Below are 20397 nucleotides of genomic sequence, written 5' to 3'. Positions count from 1 at the left end.
ACAGGTTGCCCTGGAGGCCCCGAGAGAGGACTGCCTTTTCCCTGGGGAATCTGGCCACGTAAGTCATCCTCAGTATGACACAATCCATGTTAACTTTTATGTCTCATCCATGGGTGGATCAGAAACATCAAAGTGGGGATGCATGAGTCAGGAGGACTTTAACACTTGATTTTAAGAATAAAAATAAGGAATGCTTCGGTTCAAGGAACTGCGGAGCTCACTGAGATGGTCCTTAGAAGGCGTGGGGAGGGTGAGCCCAGGCTGACCTGTGCCGTGCACCCCTCAACCTGATCTCACGCTCGGGGCCCAGCCCGGAGCCCGAGATGTGGTAGCTGCTCACTGTTCTTAGAAACACCCTCTGAATAGGCGGCCACAGATGCAGATGTTAACCCGGCCTTGGGCTGAAGGACTTGCCTCTTTTTCTGCTCCTCAGTGTTACCACTGGGGGCTCTCCCTGGGGGCTACTTTGCCTCAGCAGCATCCATTCCCTGAAAAGCTAGACACAAAGTTTGACTAATATAGCCTCACTGTCCTTAGTTACTTTAATTTTTTTTTTTTTTAGTTAGTGTTGCTATGGTTGCTTTGGGGAGAAAATTCTACTTTTGGGGGAAAAGACCCCATAAAAATATAACATTCTAGTTAAAAACCATAAACACAGTTCTGGGCAAAGATAGGCCACCGAAGGTTTTCAGCGGACTTCTCTCAGCCGTGTGAGGCTAGAGTCTCTGCGGAGGTCGCCGTTAGTCAGTGGAACTTATGCTGCGTTGGCGATGCTGTTTAACTGTGCCATTTGAATGCATTGTCTATGAAAGGAGATAGGTTCCTTGGCTGGGTCATTGGCTAGCATGCTGTGTATCGAGATGGTGAACCAGAACTACCAACTGAGTATGAGACACTCTGTACTCTTTATTTCCCTTGAGATGGATGAGGGCTTTACACGTGAGCAAGAATGCAGGAAAAGGACAGACACATTCAAACTGGGAAGCAGTTAAGTTGAAACTAAAATGTCACTTCCTAGCAAAAGGCATTTGTCTCCTCTGAATGATAGGCCTAGAGATTTAATTTTCTAAATTATTCAAGAAAGACATTTTAAAAGTATATAATACTGAATTTATGAAAGCGCGTGAAGTAATGCACTTGACAAGTATTTGGGTGAACAGAAGTGTCTGATGTATAAATGATTTTCCTGATAATGCACAGCTAGCTGGAAAATCCCTTCATCCAAGACATTCCTTAAGCCATCTTGTCATTAAGACTTTCAATGTAGATAATAGCTCTCAACAAGCATTATTTAATAGTCCCTCTCCTTTTTTCAAGATGAGTAATGTTTAATCCTTTTTCCAGGTCTTCTCTCTGTTTCTCTGAGTCTTGGATCCTGGCTGCCCTGTCTGTATGGTGGAGCCTTTTCATTCTTCTCTCCTATCTTTTCTTTATTTCTTTATCAATTAGTGTATGCGACAGCTGTGTGCTGAGTGCCAGCTGTGTGCAGGCCTGGCTGGGTGGAGGGAGGGTGATGTGTGGATGGAGATGTTACTAAAAAAGACACATAAGACCTAGTTCCTGCCCAGAAACCCTACAAAAGCGCCTTTTTGTATGCTTTTCCACTGCTCATTTTTCACATCTCTTGGAGGCTGCTCATTCTCCATGCGACTTTGCTGTCAGGGGGCTGGCTCTGTCTGGGGTCTGTCCTGCTCTCTGGTTGCCAGGGTTGGTCACTTCATCTTTCTGAGTTTTGTTTTTCTTTTTCTTCTTATGCAAAGAGGTAAACTTGATGGTTCCTAGGGAGACTCTAGTTCTGAGACTCAAGCATCTTTTTCCCAGTTCACACATGGATGCACCCAGCGGCTCAGTGGACCCTTTCTCCCATGCAGGTGCTGACAAGATGAGCTACTTTGTGGATTCCGCTGTGAGTGGCCCTGCCCCTTATTCAGCAGTGCATCCTGCGGTGACCACGGTAAGTGAGGTCCCTTCCTGGCCCTCCCCTTGCTTCCCCTGCCTTCCCTCCTCCCCTTGCTTCCTGCGTCCTGACCTGTCCTAGACCGAGAAGCTGGGGACCCAACTCCAACTTCAGAGTGAAGTTTGAATCTTGTGGAGGAGCTAGACTGTGAAATTATCTGTCTTTTTATCAGCATATAAAGTAAAAATCCACGACTGATGGATTGGCTGAGAAAGATTTTGCAGTTTCTGTGTTTCAGACTTTGACTCCAACATGATTAATGGACAAAGCCAGGTGATTTTTTTTTTTAACTGCTCAGTTTACTTGGTAAAGGTATTTTACATATTGATGTACTTTAGACTTATTGTTAGCATAATTAAAATTATTCTTTTTACCTCACACATGAAAGCTAAATAACACAAGCTTTCTAATTACAGAGTTAGAAACTAGAAATGAAATGTGAAATTAAGTTGATAGGAAAATTTCATAAATTGTAGAATAAGAGGGGTAAAGAAACTTTAAAATAGGACTATGGGAAGTTTCTTGCCCTTAAGGAAGAAGGCTCACCCAAACTATGTGCTGATCAGTAGAAATGTTTAGATAAATTTCTTATAAATTCAGTGTGTGAGAGATCCCATCAGTTTCATTCATCATTTCAAATATTAAATGAAACTTTAATATTAGCAGATGCATCATTCACTATTCATTCTAAATTCTATATGTTTTGTACAAAGATAGCCATCATAAGTTTTGACCTTCTTTTACTTACTATGGTGATGGTAGACAAGTTTATTGTTAACCCTTCCCAGTACATTTATGAGTTTAACTAAACACCAATCCATGAGAGCTTTGTTCTGATTCCAGCCTGGGAGTGTCTTGCTTGAGGCTCTGCAGAATTCCTAGTGCGGGTCCCTTTAAGTTAAACATAACATCTCACCGCAACTGTATATCAGAAGATGTGACGTGTATGAAAATTATTTCCTGTAGTATTGAAAAATGAATCACACAGAGGTTATTGTCTAAGATCAGCACAAATCACTCTAAATTTTTCTTAAAGATGATATTGTAGAGATTTGTTAAAATAAATAAGAATATTGTGGTGTCAGGGCAAAAATGTGTTGTTGACTTGGAAAAGGAGATTAAAAAGCCAGCTTATGTTAATTCTCTTTACCAGTATTGTAATCAAATTAAACAAGATTAATAACTTGTCTAAAACATCAATGCCACATGAATCTGTATATATTTTATTTTAGATACCAATATAAAAAATACTTATTATAAGTATACAAATTTCAGGAATAATAATAAATTATCTTAGACAAGGTATCTGAAAATTATATAAGATAAAAAAACCAACATACTCAAAGTACATACATTTAACCAAAGATTGCTCTCCACAACTGAATACACTGGATATTTTTAATGCATTTGCGATGATTTCTACTAGTTTCAAAACAACCCATTTACCTCCACCCCCAATAGCCATATATGATAAACATTACCAATATGTGGGATCCTTTTTCACTACACATTTCAAAGTTATTGGGCAAAAACAGAAGGTTGGGTAAGAGAACTGCTAAATGATTGTTCCAGCACATTCACTCAGAACTTCTCTCTGGGTCTTGGTTTCTCCATCACTAGAACTAGTTAGGCAACACTTTAGAACACAGAGCACACAGAAGAGTCCTCTAACTTCTTCACATACACTCTCTCTATTAAAAATAAATCAGTAAATAATGTTCATTAGTACAAACTCAAGTTCCATAAACCAGCTCCTCCAGATATCATTCAAATATAGGCTGGGCTATAATACACAAAGAAATCTGCCAATTGCCTCCAGGATATGGCCTTGGAATATTGCATTAGAGAAACTAACAAATGTCACACTTTTGAGCCCCAACCTAAGGTTTATTTCGTGGAAGAGCACAGCTCCACTCATTTCCCCAGACAAGGAAGTCAATGCCTGAAGCAATGAGTCTTCTCAGTTCTGTTGGAGTCTTTCTGTTTAGAGTTCAACCTATGATTCTTAACCCAATAATCCCAGTCCTTCTGCCCAGTGCGTGGTCTGTAATTTAGTTAAATTGGGCCACCAAGAAGAGAAACTGTGTCCCAGGTCGGGGAAGTTTGAGGGTGAAAGGGAAACCATGAGAGCAGTAGGTTTTCACCTGTGGAATTTTCCCCCAGGGGTCCTTGGTGATATTTTTGATCGTCAAAACTTGGGGGATAGAGTTGCTACTAGAGGCACCTAGAGGGTAGTGGCCAGGGATGTCGCTAGAGGTCCCATAATGCACAGTACAGCCTCCCACAACAGAGAATTATCCAGCCCCAAATGCCTGCAGTGGCAAGACGGAGAAGCCCTGGCCTAGAGTAGCCACTGGCCAAGTTGGAAGGCAGGGTGGTACTGTGTGTACAGACTGGTTGAAACAGGTCTTTGTTGTAAATTATTGCTTTAGAAAGAGAAAACTTAAAAACAAACAAAATGTGATTGTATTCATGTTATAAGGGGTTTTGCTGGGCATACCGCTTTGGTTGTCTAAGGAACAATCTTCTGAATCAGGATAAGAATATTTTATAGTGTTCAAAGATTACTAAATCTCAGATTCTTTCTTTGTAAATTAGAGGTAGTGTTAGCATCGTTTGTTCACTTGCTCTACCAGGAGAAGGCTTGAAATAGTCTCAGCAACAGTCGTAAAATCAATGCCACCATTAGGTAATAGCCATTTCACACAGAGCTCACGTTATCTACCTCAGGGTCAGCTTGTCCAAACCAGGACACAGCTTCCCTCTTGTAAGGTCAGCCCTTCAATGGAGTGATGTCACAGCTGCAGAGGTAGAGAAACAACACTTTTGGAAGTGGTCTGACCATTGTGTGGGAGGGGGTGACATGTGCAGGGACTTACATGGTTGTGTGTCAGAGACCCTTTCATTCAAGGGGAGGAAGCACTCCTTCCTGTTATGCGATCTCAGCAAGCCTGTGGAGAGCCCTGGAAGTCCCTCACGGTGCTGCTCCCTCGTCCTCTCACGCGTCACGTCATCCTCTCCCTCACGTCACGGAGCCGGCAGAGCTGGGGGGAGGACGGGAATGGGAGGGATGGGCCGCTTCTCGTTTTGACCAAACAAGCCCCAGTCCTTGGCTACATCACAAGCAAAGAGGACATGTTGTGGAGGTCCTTGGGGATTAATGGCCCCTGGGGCCAAGGGAACTTTACCTTGAACTGTCCAGAGGGAAGGAACAACACCACCCACTCGGCTCCCCAGAGCACAGGCTCTTGGGGATACAGCCACATGCTGGGGGCCAAGTGGCTGCCCAAAGTGTCCCACTACCCAGAATGCGCTGATGCCCAAGAGGTGAAATAAATATTCTGAAATGTTAGACTTCCCTGGATCGAGACTCTGGGTTTAGGGAACGGCCCTTGAAGTTTGCTGTGCAGGAATTGCATTAAAAACTTGCCATTCTTTCTAGCTCTTTGCTTATAAATATGGTTTGTGTGTGCGTGTGTGTGTATGTTAAATGAAAGTTAGGGTTTCAGAAACTAGCCCCCAAAAACATTTTTTTGACTTGTGAATTTATTATATGAAAGATTTCCAAGTTGTATAAATGGGGTTGCACTTATTAGACACTTAATTGCTTTGATTGAACACTGTACCATGACATGAAATCAGGGCTACTTCAGACATATGATCACTGAGTAAACAGGGGGTGAAAATATGCCCACATACATGCTGGATGCTAGCTTGCAGGGGATAAACGGGAGTCTGACAGCTACTGGAAGGTTTTAGGCACTGGTCTTTGTCCTTCCTGTGCTATTCTCCAGGGGCTTGGGGGACTGGCAGGTCTTCTGACTTTCTAGTGTGATACTGGCAGAGGGGAGAAGCCTGGCAGAGGGGAGTAGCTGATCACGGAGCTTAGCCAGACTGCAAAAGTGAGCACCACGCCCCTGCCTCAGACACAGTTCCCTGTCACAGGGATCTTTGAGGTTGACTGTGGATCTTGTCAGTTGTTCCATGGCTTGAGTAAATCCTTTTTTGTACATTTTCTTTCTTCCTTCCATCATGGATAGATGGGTGGGTGGATGGGTGGGTGGATGGATGGACAGACGGACACATAATTCTATTTCCACCTTCTGACTCTGGTGAGGCTTCATTCCTGCCTCTTTTGCGCCAGGTGTTAGACATAGATCGCCTTCAGTCCTGGGCCATGCAATGGTGGAATGCAGTCTGGCCAGTTATCATGGAAGGCATTTGGGCTTTGGAATCAGAAAGACATGATTTAAATTCTGGTCTGTTATTCCCAGCCATGTGACCTTGGGCAAATTACTAAGATTCTTTAAGCCTCAGTGTCTTCATCTGTGAAATGGACAGATGTGAGGTCATTGTGATGGTTAAATGAGAAAATGCTTGTCTAGTGCCTGCTGCAAATGTGACTTCATTTACTTCCCTTTCCCTTGTTTTCACCGTCTCTCCTCTGTTTTTCTCTGGACTTTGTGATTATGTTAGGTAGATACATGGAGGGAGGAATAGAGATGATTCCATTTATTGTCCATAAAAGGGTGTTGCCAGGACAAGATGGGGCTACCGGGGGAACAATGGGGACATTCTCATTGAGAAACCTCCTTGCTTCATCACTAGCCTGCACTGGAAACAGCTCTCTTGCCACCAGATCAAAGTTCTCTTGTAATGAGTTGGTGGTTTACAACCCCATTGCGCAAATAGACCTGGTTCTCTTATCTTGAGTAATTGCAGCTTAATTTGGCCTCCTTGGGAAGCAACGTCTTTCTTTCTTTCCTTCTTTCCTTCTTTCCTACTTTCTTTCTTTCCTTCCTTCCTTCCTTCTTTCTTTCTTTCTTTCTTTCTTTCTTTCTTTCTTTCTTTCTTTCTTTCTTTCTTTCTTTCTTTCTTTCTTTCTTTCTTTCTTTCTTTCTTTCTATTGAATTTATTGGGGTGACCTTGGTTAACAAAAGTACTTAAGTTTCAGGTGTACAATTCTATAGTACATCATCTGTATGCTGAATTGAGTGTTCTCCATTCCAAGTCAGGTCTCCTTCCATCACCATTTATCCCCCTTTTACCTTCTTCTCCCTCTCCCCAGCCCCTTTTCTCTCTGGCAATCGTCATACTGTTGTCTGTGTCTATGGGATATTTTTTGCTTAATCCCTTCATCTTTTCACCCAGCCCCCCAAACCCCTTTCCTCCGACCGCTGTCTGTCAGTCTGTTCTCTGTATCTATGAGTCTGTTTCTATTTTGTTTGTTAGTTTATTTTGTTTATTAGGTTCCACATATAAGTGAGATCACACGGTACTTGTCTTTCTCTGACTGGCATATTTCACTTAGCATAATACTCTCCAGGTCCATCCATGCTGTTACAGAGGGTAAGAGTTCTTTGTTTTTTTATGGCCAAGTAGTATTCCATTGTGTAAATGTACCACAGCCTTTTTTCCACTCATCTACTGGTGGGCACTTGGGCTGCTTCCAAATCTTGGCTATTGTAAATAACGCTGCAATGAACGTAGGCGTGCATATATTCTTTTGGATTGATGTTTTGGGATTCTTAGGATATATACCCAGAAATGGAAATGCTGGGTTGTAAGACAGTTTCATTTTTAATTTTTTGAGGTAACTCCGTACTGCTTTGCACAGTAACTGCTTTGCACAGCAAAGGAAACCGTCAACAAAATGAAAAGATAACCCACCAAATGGGAGAATATATATGCCAATGATACATCTGATAAGGGGTTAGTATCCAAACCTTAGAAATAGCTTATAAAACTCAACACCAACCCCTGTCCCCAAACAATCCAATTAAAAAGTGGGCAGAGGACCTGAATAGACACTTCTCCAAACAGGACATACAGATGTTCAAAAGACATGAAAAGACACTCAATGTCACAAATCACCAGAGAAATGCAAATTAAAACCACAATGAGATATCACCTCACACCTGTCAGAATGGCTACCATCAATAAATTAAAAAACAACAAGGCTGGCGAAGATGTGGAGAAAAGGGAGCCCACATACGCTGCTGGAGGGAAAACAATGCCTTCCTCACCCAGCGCTGTTCACACATACCTCCACCCCACGTGGCTCAGCATCCGAGCCTCTGAATGTTCAGAGCAGTCCGTGCTGTCTCTGCACTTCTTGGGACCTGTCTCTGTGTGTCCCTACGAATCTTAACACAGACGCCCTTTCCTGCTCTCTGGGAATCCTGAAGAACGATGGGAAGGTATTCAGGACCAGAGAAGTGGGAATGCACAAAAAAATGTTGGATGTAAATGGAAAGATATTTTTTCCCTTGTTGCCTAGGATGGTGATGACTTTACCCGTGGAGAGGTTGCTGGAACATAATGTTTAGGGAAATTATTTATGGCTGTGACTCTTAGTGGTAGAAAATTTGAAAAAAAAAGTGATACTGTGTATTTTTCCAGCATCTTAAAAAGGGAGGCTTTTCTTAGGTATTGGGTGCAGTCAGCAGTCTAGAGGATTTCCGAGCCAAACTACAACCTAGAGGCCATCTGCCAATAGCAGGAAATTAAAGCCAAAAAAGTTACCTGAGTTGCCTGAGTTTACAAAGCGGGCAAGAAGTGATGTTGGGCCTAGTTCTCCTGACTCTACTTACTACCGAATTCATCTTAGTTACTTTTTACATGTGCGGTGATACCTAGAAACTTAGAACAGACTATCGTTCACACATTTCCATGCCTTTTTTATGGTGATGTGGTCTACCCTGATTTAGGAAAAAATCAAAGCTCCATTGTGGCATTCCTGCCCCCTCTTTCGGCCGTGGTGCGTTCTCCCACCCACGTCCAAAGGAGAGACAGAGTCAGCCGCCCCTTCCATTGCTGCACAATGGGGTGCCTGCCGCTGTCAGCCCCAGCGTCACAGGGAGTCTGAAGGCTCCACGTTGAGTGAGCAGAGGATGACAGATCGCACCGTGTCCCCCGAGGTCTCTCAGCAGGCAAGGGTCAAGTCCAGGCGCCTGGGCTGGTCTGAGGTCCAGAACCCTCAGCAGTGTCCAGCGCTGACCACCAGCCAGGTTTCACTCGTGCCTGCCACTACGAGGCGCGGGGGCTGTGGTCTCAGGCCGGCAGGAGGGGCTGCGGAGCTGGTCACGCTGCCGCTGACTTGGTTGAGGCCCCCGGGCCTGCCCCGGCTCTGGCCCACAGAGAAGCCAAGCTCTGCTTTTTGCTGGAGAGCAGAATTCCGTATTCCCGTCTCTGCAGCACTCTCTCTGCGCTTAGATTTCTTTGTCTCTCAGAAACCTGCTGTGGGGGTCACATCTACCCTTTCACCAAGGCCCAAGCCCATCACTCTTATTGTTTTCAAAAGAATTTCCTGGCCTTGTGGCTAAAATTAACTTGCCCTTTGAGAGTTTCCTATTTCGCCTGTTCCTGCCTCTCCTGGCGGCTGAACCGCCTGGAGCCCCCTCCCCCTCGCTGAGAGTGCTCAGGCTGGCCGAGCTCTAAACTGAAGGGCATTTCTTTTGGGCCTCATTCCTTTTTGATCCTCCAGCAATCAGGATAAACATGTCCCCTGGAGGCAGACGTGCCCAATGTCCCGCCGGCGACTGGAGATGCTCTGCCCTGTGCTTCTCAGCGTTGCCCACAGAGCCTCTCTGACATGTTGGAAGGTCTGTGATGGGAGATGCTAGCTTGTCTAGCATCTTCTGAGGATGACCAAGCCCAGACTTGGTTAGAACTTTGCAGAGGTGTCCAGCCCGGAGTGGAGGGGTGGCTGCACGCTAGGGGGTGAAAGGTTTGAAGTTGAGAAGTTGTCCTCTTGGTGCACAAACTTTTATTGAGCAGCTACTTTGCGAGGGCCCCTGCCACTGTTCAGCAGCTGGGAACTTCCTAAGTGTCGCTGTTGTCTACAGAAAAGTAGGGACTGTGGGTTCGAAAGAGCGTTTGAGTATGGTTTTAGGGAGGAATGAAGATGCACCAAATGAAGGCTTTCATACATTTTAAGAGATCATTGTAGGCCACGAATCCAAATTATGACCATGACAACTTCCGGCTCCAGAGGCTTCTCCACCCTGGGGTGGTTCTGTATCAAACAAGGCTGTCAGTCACAGGGTCAGGAGAAAGGATGGGGATGGATCAGCAGAAGGGAAGCTGGAAGTTGGCAAAGGAATTTGGAGATCACTGGGGACTGTCTCCTCAGGAGGCAAAAGCTTACAGAGGTTAAGAGACAGGCTGGAGGTGACGGAGCTCCTTAGGGGCAGAGCAGGACTCGAACCCAGGCTTCCTGATGCCCAGCCTCTTGTCTTCCTGCCAGAGCGTATGAATAACTGTGCCTTCGCTGGAGTAACACAGTGTTATCCCCAGATGGCAAGCGCGCATGCTCGCCCATCCATCCAGCGTTAACTCAGCTTCGCCTCTGGGCAAACTTTTTTTTTTTTTTAAAGCAGCAGCTCTGTAAATATTTATTGTGTCTTGTATGTTTACGGCTCTGCAATAAGGCGAAAACCTAGGATTCATGGTCAGTCAAGAAGAGATTTTTCTCCCACAGAGTTTTGTCACCAAGTAACACATGCAGAGTAGGTCAACAGTAGGTTTATGTCTGTGAGCACGCGAAACACAGAGTTCAATCTTGTATTGTTATTTATTGATTATTGTATTATTGTTCATAAACAAACAACTATAACCGTTGCCCCACCCCATACAGAAGAATAGTAAGGATGGGGATAAGAAGCAAACATCTGGACATTTAAGGGTGTTTGGCTAAAGAGAAGCAAACTTAGAGAAAGTCACACATACTCTTACAGACAGGCAGTCTCCCAGTGTTTGTTCTTCACGTTGCCAAAGTATTCCCCTATTTGCTCTTTTCTAATTTGGGGCATTTTTAGGGGGCAGCACGAAGGAAGACTATGAGCAAAGCAATAGCTGTGAGGTTTGGCGGGGCAGGGGCAGGGAGAGGTGAAGCCTCGTCATAAAGAGAAAGCCATGTGGGCTGCAGAGGGAGGCTTGAGGGCACCTGATCGGAAGCACTGAGCGGAGGCGCTGGGGAAACAGGAGAAAAGGACATCACCTTACCTGGCGGGGGAGCACAGGTGTGGTGCTGGCTCACCTTTAAAGCTGAGCTGGGATGGGCCTGCATCCACTCTCCTGGGAGTTGCCTAACTTCTGGGGCTTCCTTTCATTTGTTTGCAGGATCAGAAGGGGTGAGCGTTTAGGCAGTGGACTGGCGTCCTCTCACAGCCTCCTTCTGAGAGGACAGGGAGAGCAGCGCTCTTCCCAAGGTGGCTCAGTACTGGGCGTGATGAAGGGGCAAAGACATGCGCCTTCCTGGACGCCCGGGGGGGCCCGCCACTGCCAGGCGGCCGAGCTGCCCCTCATTCCTTCACGGCCGCTTGCCAATCACCTCTGGCCCTGAAGCTGCCCTTGGCTTCCGTGACACCGTACGTTTTCTTATTTTCCTTCCTCTGTCTTTACTTCGTGCTCCTTGGTTATTTTAAAGTTGCCTATCATTAAGAGGTGCAACTCTTAATGACAAGCATCATTAAGAGGAGTAGTTCTTAATGACAGGCAGCTCTACAGACTCGTTTTTGATCCTTTCCTTTTGTTTTAACTGCCATTTTCCTGGACTCAACACGCCAACTGCATGCTGCCTACGTCCAGCCCTGTCTACCCTTTGCTGTCCCCTCCTGGCACATGGGCACCTTAGGGACCCCTCTACCGCAGTGCTCCACCACCGCTCCACCCGCATTTTGTACCCAAACTCGTCACTTTCTCGTTATAAAAGTGAGCAATCTGAGCTTTATCTTGGATGCACCCCCTCATTTCTTTATGTGTCAATCATGAAATCATACTGATTTTTCCTTTCAAACATACCTTATATTTCCCGTTTCCTCTTGACCTCTGTGCTCATGACTCCAACATGAGCGTAGCACTGGAACCCGGGTGAGACCAGTGAAGCATTCCCATGGGGCAGAACTGAAGGGGTGCCCCAAAATTCAGTGCTTGAGCTAAATGTTATCTGAATGCAATGTTTTTAAAATGTTAAAATGAATGCGAAATTATTATTGAAAAATAAAGCTAAGTTCGGATTAGTAGCGCTGATGTTTCTGTTTGGCCTCAGCTCCCCGTGTGGCTCTGTGGGGCCCTGCCCTGCCTGGCTCCACCTCCTCACCTCTCTCTCCTGCCCAGTCCTTCGAACGAGGCTTCTGGAACATAGATTCATCCCGTCACTCCCTCGCATACAACCTCCAATGCCTTACTCCTCAAGCCAAACTCCTTTCTGGCGTTCCTAGCCCTCCACACTGATCTTCCCGGACCCCGTGGCTTCTGTCGGTCACAGTCACCTGCGTTCGGAGCATCCTCACTGGCCCCAGAGCCCAGCTTTCCTTCGTTTGTCACCGCCAAACATCACGGTCTTCATCTCTCTCGCATCTCTCCACCTCTTCCTTATGCTTCCTTACATAACTGTTGCATCTGATCCTTTGTGCTGTTAGATATGTCATCATCTTCTTCTTTTACTCGCCAGGCCCTTCACCAAATGTTTTAGGCTGGGGATGACTCAACCTTTCGGTTATTACCTTAACCTACTTCCTCTCGGAAGTATCACCTGCTGCTGCTCCCTTCCCCCTACACACCAGCCCTGAGCCCTGGCACGGCCCCTCCGTGTAACTTCCTGCTTAATTGTCTGTGTGCACCTTAGGATAAAGTCCATTTCTTGCTCATGCTGTATTCTTAGCATCTAACATAATACTTGGCATGACAGGGAATTTTTCCGTGAATGCACGTTGCTGTAAGGCATTTACTAGCTATCACGGGACAGCGGTTGTCCTTCTTCAGCAGTTGTTGCGAGAGCCACACAAGCACCATGTTGCACAGATAGGAGCGAAGAGCCTGAAGTCAAGTAGACCTCGGTTAGAATTCTATCTCCATGGTGATATTAGCTGTGCGGCCTTTGGAAATGTAATTTTGTCCTAAAGCCTCAGTTTGTTTTTCAATAAAAATGGAGATAAGAAGCACCAATCTTGCACAATGGCGATGAGGATTAAACACGACCATCTCTGTACAGTGCTCAGCACACCAATTGGCATAAAGTGAATGTGGGATGTATGTTGGTTTCTTTTTAGAATCACCTGCAGGTTGAATGAGCGAGGGAGGGTCTGTCCGATGGTTTCCTCCAAACTGTGACAGAGGCTGGGAGTGCTGCCCGCATCTCATGAAGTCACCTACAGTCGTAGCCAGGAAAGTAAGGTGTCCACGAAGAAACTGGGACTTGTTTCAGGTGGTGCCTTTGTAAATGAGGTGGGAACTGGGTGGGTTGCCCAGATTTCTGACCTGTTGATAACTTACGTATTTCTCTTTAACTGAGACAGTTTCATAATGAATTTAAACGGTCTATGTGGTTCTCCTGAGTAAAAATATCATTTTCATACCCTATGAAATAGGTATTAGATCAGTTTGTGAGATGTATTATAAACTGACAGGTGTGTAGGTGACAAGGGACATGGTGCTTCCAGGAGCATCAGCAAACAAAGATGTTTGTGGTTTGTGGTAGGTGTGGTGCATTATTTCCTAGTTCTTAAAAAGTGGGGTCCTTTGGATCCACTGAGGACAGCTAGAAATGAAGTATGCCTTAAAAACAGAGTTCTGCTTATACAGTAAGAAATGAATGAGCGCTGACAACAAAGAACCTGGTAGAGGGTAAGGACAGACTCTGTGACCACGTAGACTCAGGCTGGTGATGCACATGGTTGTCAGTCAAAGACTGGGAGCTGACTCACCACACAGCCACATTGTCATTGCCCAGATCTGCAACCTCCCTGCTCTGTCCCTAATCCATGACCTCCTTCTGCCTTCAGTCTCTCCTGGACACTGATCCAGCTCATATTCCTACAATGCTCTTTGTACAGTACACCTCACCTCTGGTGGTCTTTCTTTTGCGAGGAATGCCAAAGTTTAAAACCTGAGTTCAAGTTCTCTGCAGGTTCCCACCACGCTTAGCAGGGCCTGTGACAAACTACTCACTGCCAATCTACCCGGGACCCTACCTGTGCAACACGACCTAGGGCCATCTGGTTTATGCAAGCCATGTACGCACTGTGCAAAGGAGGCGGGGCCAAGCAACTTAGGGTTTTCTTTTATAGCAGTTAGAACAAAAATTCCTCCTTCAAGGCCATATTCCTACAACTCTGATACTTGACATTGGGTTTTGAGAAAGACTCTAGGGAAATAAAAAAGACAGGGATAGACTAGATATCAAGAGCACACAGTTAGTCTAGAAAATATGTTTCAAATTGATTTGTTGCGAAGTATTGTTGGGTTCATACTATGCTTGGGGATTCAAAAGAAAACCTTAATGTTGCTTTAGGAATTTATAATAGTAAAATACAATGCCAGCAAGAACAGTTTTAAGACAGCATTAAGGAAGTGGGTTTAATAGAGTGTTCTTATTGACGATTTCCCTCAATCTCTTGGTCCCAGACACAGACAACTAGCAGAATTGTCATTGCCTCATTTGTGTTGTGTGGTTCTCACCAGAACCTCTTGGTAACAGAAGGCCAAGCAGCCTCTGATATACAATAATTTAAAGTAATTCCATTCAGTCCCAAGGGTGTTATTATTTATATTCTCAGCACCTTTAGCTCCATTGGCAGATGAAGAGCCCTAAAGTGTACTTCTTCGAGTCCCGGTTTGAATGATTTTTATGAATATTATGAAAAATATGGTTGGAATTAACACACACAAGGCCTCCTTCTATATTTTAGGTTGGATTGCCATTTTCTCTATGCTAAAATAGTCTGTTCTGTTAGTTTTCCTGAGCCTAAGTGAATGGGCAATTGCAAAATGGAGAAGAGAGTGCAGTGAACGATTGACTCACAGGGCTGAGTCCTTGCACTGCAGCCCAAGGGGAGGCAGGGCATACGGGGCTCTCCAGGTAGAGGGTCTGAGGGTCAGCAAGCCGCTCTTTAGGGATGAGAACACCACCAGGGGAATTACCTTTGTCAATTAGCATCGTCACGTCAATAAATATAATCTCATCACATTCTCGCAGAGTTTGGTTTTCTTTCTTTATAATAATGTTTCTTGTTTACGCTATTACAGTTGTCCCAGTCCCCCCCCCCGCTTTGCCCCCCTCCACCCAGCCCCGCTCCCACTTCCGTCGTCCATTCCCACACTGTTGTCCTTGTCCTCAAGTCTTTCATGGATGTTTTTTCACCTTTTTTCAATCAGTCCCCACCTCCCTGGTTTTCTTAATTGGAGTTTTTATGGAGGAGGAGGAACCACAAGGGCAGAGAGAAAGAAGGTTGAGGATGGGCCAGTGCAGGTTAGATTCTTAGCGTCAGGAAGACTCCTTTCCCTGGATCTGCTGCTTTTCCATTTGTGTCTTAATTTTTAACCCTTTTGCCCAATCTCAGGAATGTTAAGAGTCTTTTGGATTAAAAGAATATTTACCTTGGCCCTGGGGAGGAAGCTAAGTTGGTAGGGCATCGTCCTGATACACTAAGTTTGTGGGTTCGATCCCTGGTCAGGGCACATACAAGAAACAACTGATGAATGTATAAATAAGTGGAACAAGAAATTGGTGTCTCTCTCTCTCTCTCTCCCCCCTTTCCCCCCTCTCTAAAATCAATAAAAAAATTTAAAAAAGAATTCCTGATGTTAGGCTTCTCACACACCATTTATTACATGCATTTCTTATAATACATAATTTCATTCCATAAATGTCCCATTTTATTTTGTTTTATATATGATTTTCTTAGAGAGTGCTGGGTGGCTATTATAGTTTATGGATTTCATAAAGTTGATAAGAGAGAGGTACAAGTCCAAAAATGTTGGGAAAAACTGAAAATTCCTGTCTAGCAATCAATATCATTAAAACCTATGTACACTGATTAACTGAAAAATAAGTGATTTTTATTATGTAGTTCTTTTTTTTGTTTGTTTTTCCTTGACATGTATCACCTCCTGTTTCTATGATATTGGAATAAGTCTTGTAAGAATATCCTTTCATGGTGCTTTTACAGAATAAGAAAACATAAAAAAAATCAAGGGCTAGGATTGTTTAAATTTAAAATGACCAGGATTCTGCCTTGCTGTTAACCATGGGTTCCTATTGTTTGGTAGTAGGCGGGGAGTAAGATCAATAGTTGGTTTTATTCTGTTGTCATCTATGGATGAGTCTTACTTACATGTGGTTGGGTGATATGAAGTAATTTTCCATTAGGGCTAAACTAGAGACTTTCCTCTGAATGCATTTCCTTTTCTCCCTCCCCTCACCCCTCCCCGGTTTCAGAGGCAGGGAACGATCAGCTCTTACGAAGACCCTCAAATGGCCTGTGGTTTCCAGCCCAGTTACCACCCACAGAGAGCTTGCTATCCCTTCTGGGAGGAGATGGCCACCCAGGAAGTTCCTACGGGTCTGGAGCACTGTGGCTCAGGTAGGAACCCAGACATGGGCTGAGAATGAGGCCAGGGTGGAAGGACAATGGGGATCTGGTGAGGGCTGCGCTCTCCGAAGTAACAGCTGCCACCTCTTACGTGGATCCGGATGCTATTGTTCTGTAATGGAAAGCCCCGGTCTTCGGGTCTGCTCAATTTGAGTTAATTTATTCTCCAATGACAGGAAAACTACACTCTAGGAACGAACCCAAGTAAGGAGAAGTGGCTTTACGTCTTCATTTTGTAAACATGTGTCTCCTGTGCATTTCCTGTGACTTGCCCCGTTTTGTTAGCCTGGCTGTTGACAAAGGGCCTAGAAGTTGTGCAGCCATGAAGTAGGAACTGGATAAACGACCTTATTACAGGACGTACTTTCTTCCATCCGTCTCCTCTTGCCATTGTTCCCCACCTCTCAGCTCACGCCCACCCGCTCTGGCCGCTTCGTCCTCCACTGCTTTTGTCTGGCGACCTGCTGGCCAGCCGCGGCCCCTTCGTCCTCAGCATTCCCGGTGCTCCCGGCTGGCGGTCGCAGTGCTGCCCTCTGGCGAGCAGGAGACGCGCTCCTCCGGGAGCTGGATTGGAGGAAAAGCTCCCAGTCCTTGCCCCAGTTCTCCTTGGCGAGACTCGCTGTTTCTCAAGTATTAGGCATTAGCCTTTGTTTACCTACTACCGTTTTGGGGTTCATTTTAAAGCCTAAGTGTAAAACTTGAATTTGGGGATTCTGAAACGATTGATTCGGAAATTAAGGTCAATCTTTCATGAGAGCAGGTTAGATAATATCCCCAAACATCAGAAAAGCTGGTTAAGATCTGTTTTTCCCCCCAGGATGACTTCTTAGCCTAAGAAACTTTATTACTCTCTTACTTATTAAAAACATGTAATACTAAGGAATTACATAGAAGGAAAGCCACTGGAAATGAGCTAAAATGCGATATTTTGGTTCGATGTCATTTTACCTCACAAAACTGCATAGTAAACTATTTTTACAATAGTGGAGGTCTAAAATAAATGTTTGCCTTGTTGTCCATGACTCATCTTTTACCAGGAATACACACGCAGGCGCGGACTGTAGGAGCAAGATGCTGTAACACTCGGTGGGGGTTGGAAGGGAAGCATGGGAGCTGCCTCTCAGGTGCCTGGTTCTTCTCCACGGCTGAATGGAACCAATTCCTGTGCCCCATGTTTTCTTGACTAAATAGGTATTGATCTCGGAGGTGTTCTTTGGCATCACCCTGGGTTTGAGACATGAGAACATTAATGCTGCCACTTTCTGCTTGGTACCTCAGTGCCCCCAAGGATAAATACAAATATCTCAGCTGTCTGCCCACTTCAAGGAGTCACAGGGAGGAATTTGTACCTACCTGTTCACAGGTTAGACTTAAGGACTTAACATTTTAAGAAATGAAAGAAGCGATCCTTTGAAATTCTAAGCAAAATGGATTTTATTTGTATAAAATGATCATCACAATGGTTGTTTTTATATTAGAATAACTCTTTCTTAAGTATTTTTTAATTTATTGATGAGAGGGAGAGAGAGAGGAACATTAATTTGTTGTTTCACTTATTTATGCATTTATTGGTTGATTCTCGTATGTGCTCGGACGGGGGATCGAACCCTCAACCTTGGCGTTTTGGGACGACACTCTAACCAGGTGAGCTAGATGGCCAGGGCATAGGATAACTCTTGAATCCTACTAATAAGAGTAGGTTTAAGACTTATGTCTACCAATTCAAAGAGATTTAAGTTATCTTGCCTACATACTTTCTGTTAGGATGGTACTTCTCATGCTACAGGTCACGTCTTCTCAATAGTGGAGCTGACCTCCACTCTTGTCCAGAGCCTCAAAATCAGAAGGTTTCCTCTTCATAGCAAAATACATGATCCTCCTCCTCCTTAGCTGAGAAGTACATAAATTCCAAGCAAAGATGACTTTTCATGCCCCCTTGCCAAGGTCCTCAAAGGTAAAAGAGTTTCCATTTCAGGGACAACGGAATGGTGCCTGTGGGGAACCTCTCAGAATAAAGCTGCTTTAACAAGTAAGGACTTACAGCAAAGTATCCTACCCTCTCCTATATCATGCACGGGGTGAACCAGGCAACTGGCAAGCGGCTCCCGTGCCTTCCTTCCAACCCCCACCAAGTGTTACAGCGCCTTGCTCTGTGCCTGCGTGTGTATTCCTGGTGAAAGATGAGTCATGGACAAACAAAGCAAACATTTATTTTATATCTCCACTATTATAAAAGTAGTTTACCATGCAGTCTTGTGGGGTAAAGAGACACTGAACTTTTTTCCCAAGTCTACTTTATTGTTACAAGAAGAAGGCAGCTGGGGTCATTCAGACCCTAGTGGCTTAAGTATAGGATGGGAAGATGGAGCGCATAATAACTGGTCCTCAAATGATCTAGGTGACCATCAACCATAGCTCTGAAATGCTCATAGGCCTCCTCGGCGAGGTGGTGCCTCAGTGGCAAACGTGAGAGCCGTAGTTCCCTCTGTCTTAGGCTCCCTCGGATGGAAATATTTGGCAAAACCCCTGAGCTTTTCCAGCCCCTCCTTTGCCTTTTACGCTGTCCAGATGAAGGAGTTGCAATGATTATTTCTGGGCTGTGGTCCAGCCCTCCTCGGTGATGGGTGTCCTTTGGAAAGAGATCGTGGGGTTGTAGGGAAGGGAGATGAAGCCATGGACCGACCAATGATTTCTCCAGCTGCCGCACATTTCCTTGGAGTTATGTTAAGAAGAAAGAGGGAAAAAATACTCTACATATTTTTCATCTTCTTTTATCCTATTTATAACTTCAGTTTTCTTCCCATCCTCCTTCTCGTGGCCACTCTCCACCCCCACGCCGTCTCAGATTTTGTGCTTTCAGAAGGGATGAATGAACTTTTTTTTCCCAAGCACTACACATCTGTCAGTGACTGGAATACCCAGCAGGAGGGGCCATCGAGGAAGGATTAGGCCTCTTCCTCTGAATGTTGCTCCTATTCACAAAGGGACAGAGGCTGAGAAGGGCAGGAGCGAGGAAGAGAATCAAGCTGAGAGAAAACATGAGTGGGGGAGAGCTTTTCCAGGTGAGTGGGAGAAAATACTCAGTAATCAAGATGAGTCGAGAGTTGGACAGAATCGATTGTAAAAGGGGTGCTGAAGAAGAAAAAAAAAGATGTGTAGAAATGGACAGGACATAAAGGTGGGTGTTAGTAGGGAGGTGGAGAGTACTGCGAGGAGAGAATGAAAAATGAATGGGTAGCCCAGAAAAAGACAAGGCAAAAAGGGGAGGAGAAGACGACATGAAAGAAAAATAGATGAATCTGAGGACATTAACTATACAGCTAAAAAGGGAAGCCACATTTGCATGCAATTGCTTGTGCAGCTGTACATTGCTTCGTGACAATCTTGTAGTCATCATTTTCTTTCATTTCTACCTCCTCCTTCTGTCTGCCTCCCCCATCCCCTCCTCCCTCTCAGCCTGGAGCCGTTAGCAAGAGCCAATGGGGACGGGGAGCTGGTGTTCTGCATGAATGAATGGGCCCTTTCTGTCTTAGCTTCTCGTCATCCCTCTGTTGGGGAGCCTTGTGAATCAATGGAGCCCCTTACACAAGACATGGCTAAAATGTCTGTTACTGTTTATAGTCTGACTGGAGTGGAGCCCACTGACCCTGCCTCCTTTCTCTCTGTTCCCTTCCTCTATTCTGTCCCCCAGACTCAGCCCTTTCTCTCAATTATCATAGCAAGATCCACTTTTTAAAAATACATGTTATTGATTATGTTATTATAATCATCCCAATTTGTCCCCCTCTGCCCCCCTCCACCCAATACTGCCTTTCCTTCCAGCAATGCCACCCCCCGCCCCCACCCCCCCGCAGTTCATGTCTATGAGTCGTGCATGTAAGTTCTTTGGCTTCTCCCTGCCTATTTTGTACCTACCATTTATGCTTCTTAATCCCTGCACTTTTTCCTGCATTCTGTACATTCCCCCTCCCAGCTGATAACCATCCAAATGATTTACATATCGAAGATTCTGTTCCTGTTCTGGTTGTTTGCTTAATTTGTTTTTTTAGATTCAGTTGTTGATAG

At 44.9% G+C, this 20397-nt stretch overlaps 1 protein-coding gene across 1 annotated transcript in view; it reads left to right on the top strand.

Moving 5' to 3' along the window:
- Window positions 1-20397, top strand: part of ETS1 (ETS proto-oncogene 1, transcription factor) — a 123847-nt gene that overhangs the window by 11735 nt on the left and 91715 nt on the right. Inside the window, exons 2-3 of the mRNA XM_054579444.1 lie at window positions 1872-1954; window positions 16179-16323. Of these exons, the coding sequence (XP_054435419.1) occupies window positions 1883-1954; window positions 16179-16323 (217 nt within the window). The 5' untranslated portion in view covers window positions 1872-1882. The remainder of the gene's footprint in view (window positions 1-1871; window positions 1955-16178; window positions 16324-20397) is intronic.

Source organism: Pteronotus mesoamericanus, unplaced genomic scaffold (assembly GCF_021234165.1).
Source record: "Pteronotus mesoamericanus isolate MK-2021 breed Mesoamerican mustached bat unplaced genomic scaffold, CSHL_Meso_final contig_53, whole genome shotgun sequence".
NCBI lineage: Eukaryota > Metazoa > Chordata > Mammalia > Chiroptera > Mormoopidae > Pteronotus > Pteronotus mesoamericanus.
This window is presented reverse-complemented; position numbering and strand designations above follow the sequence as displayed.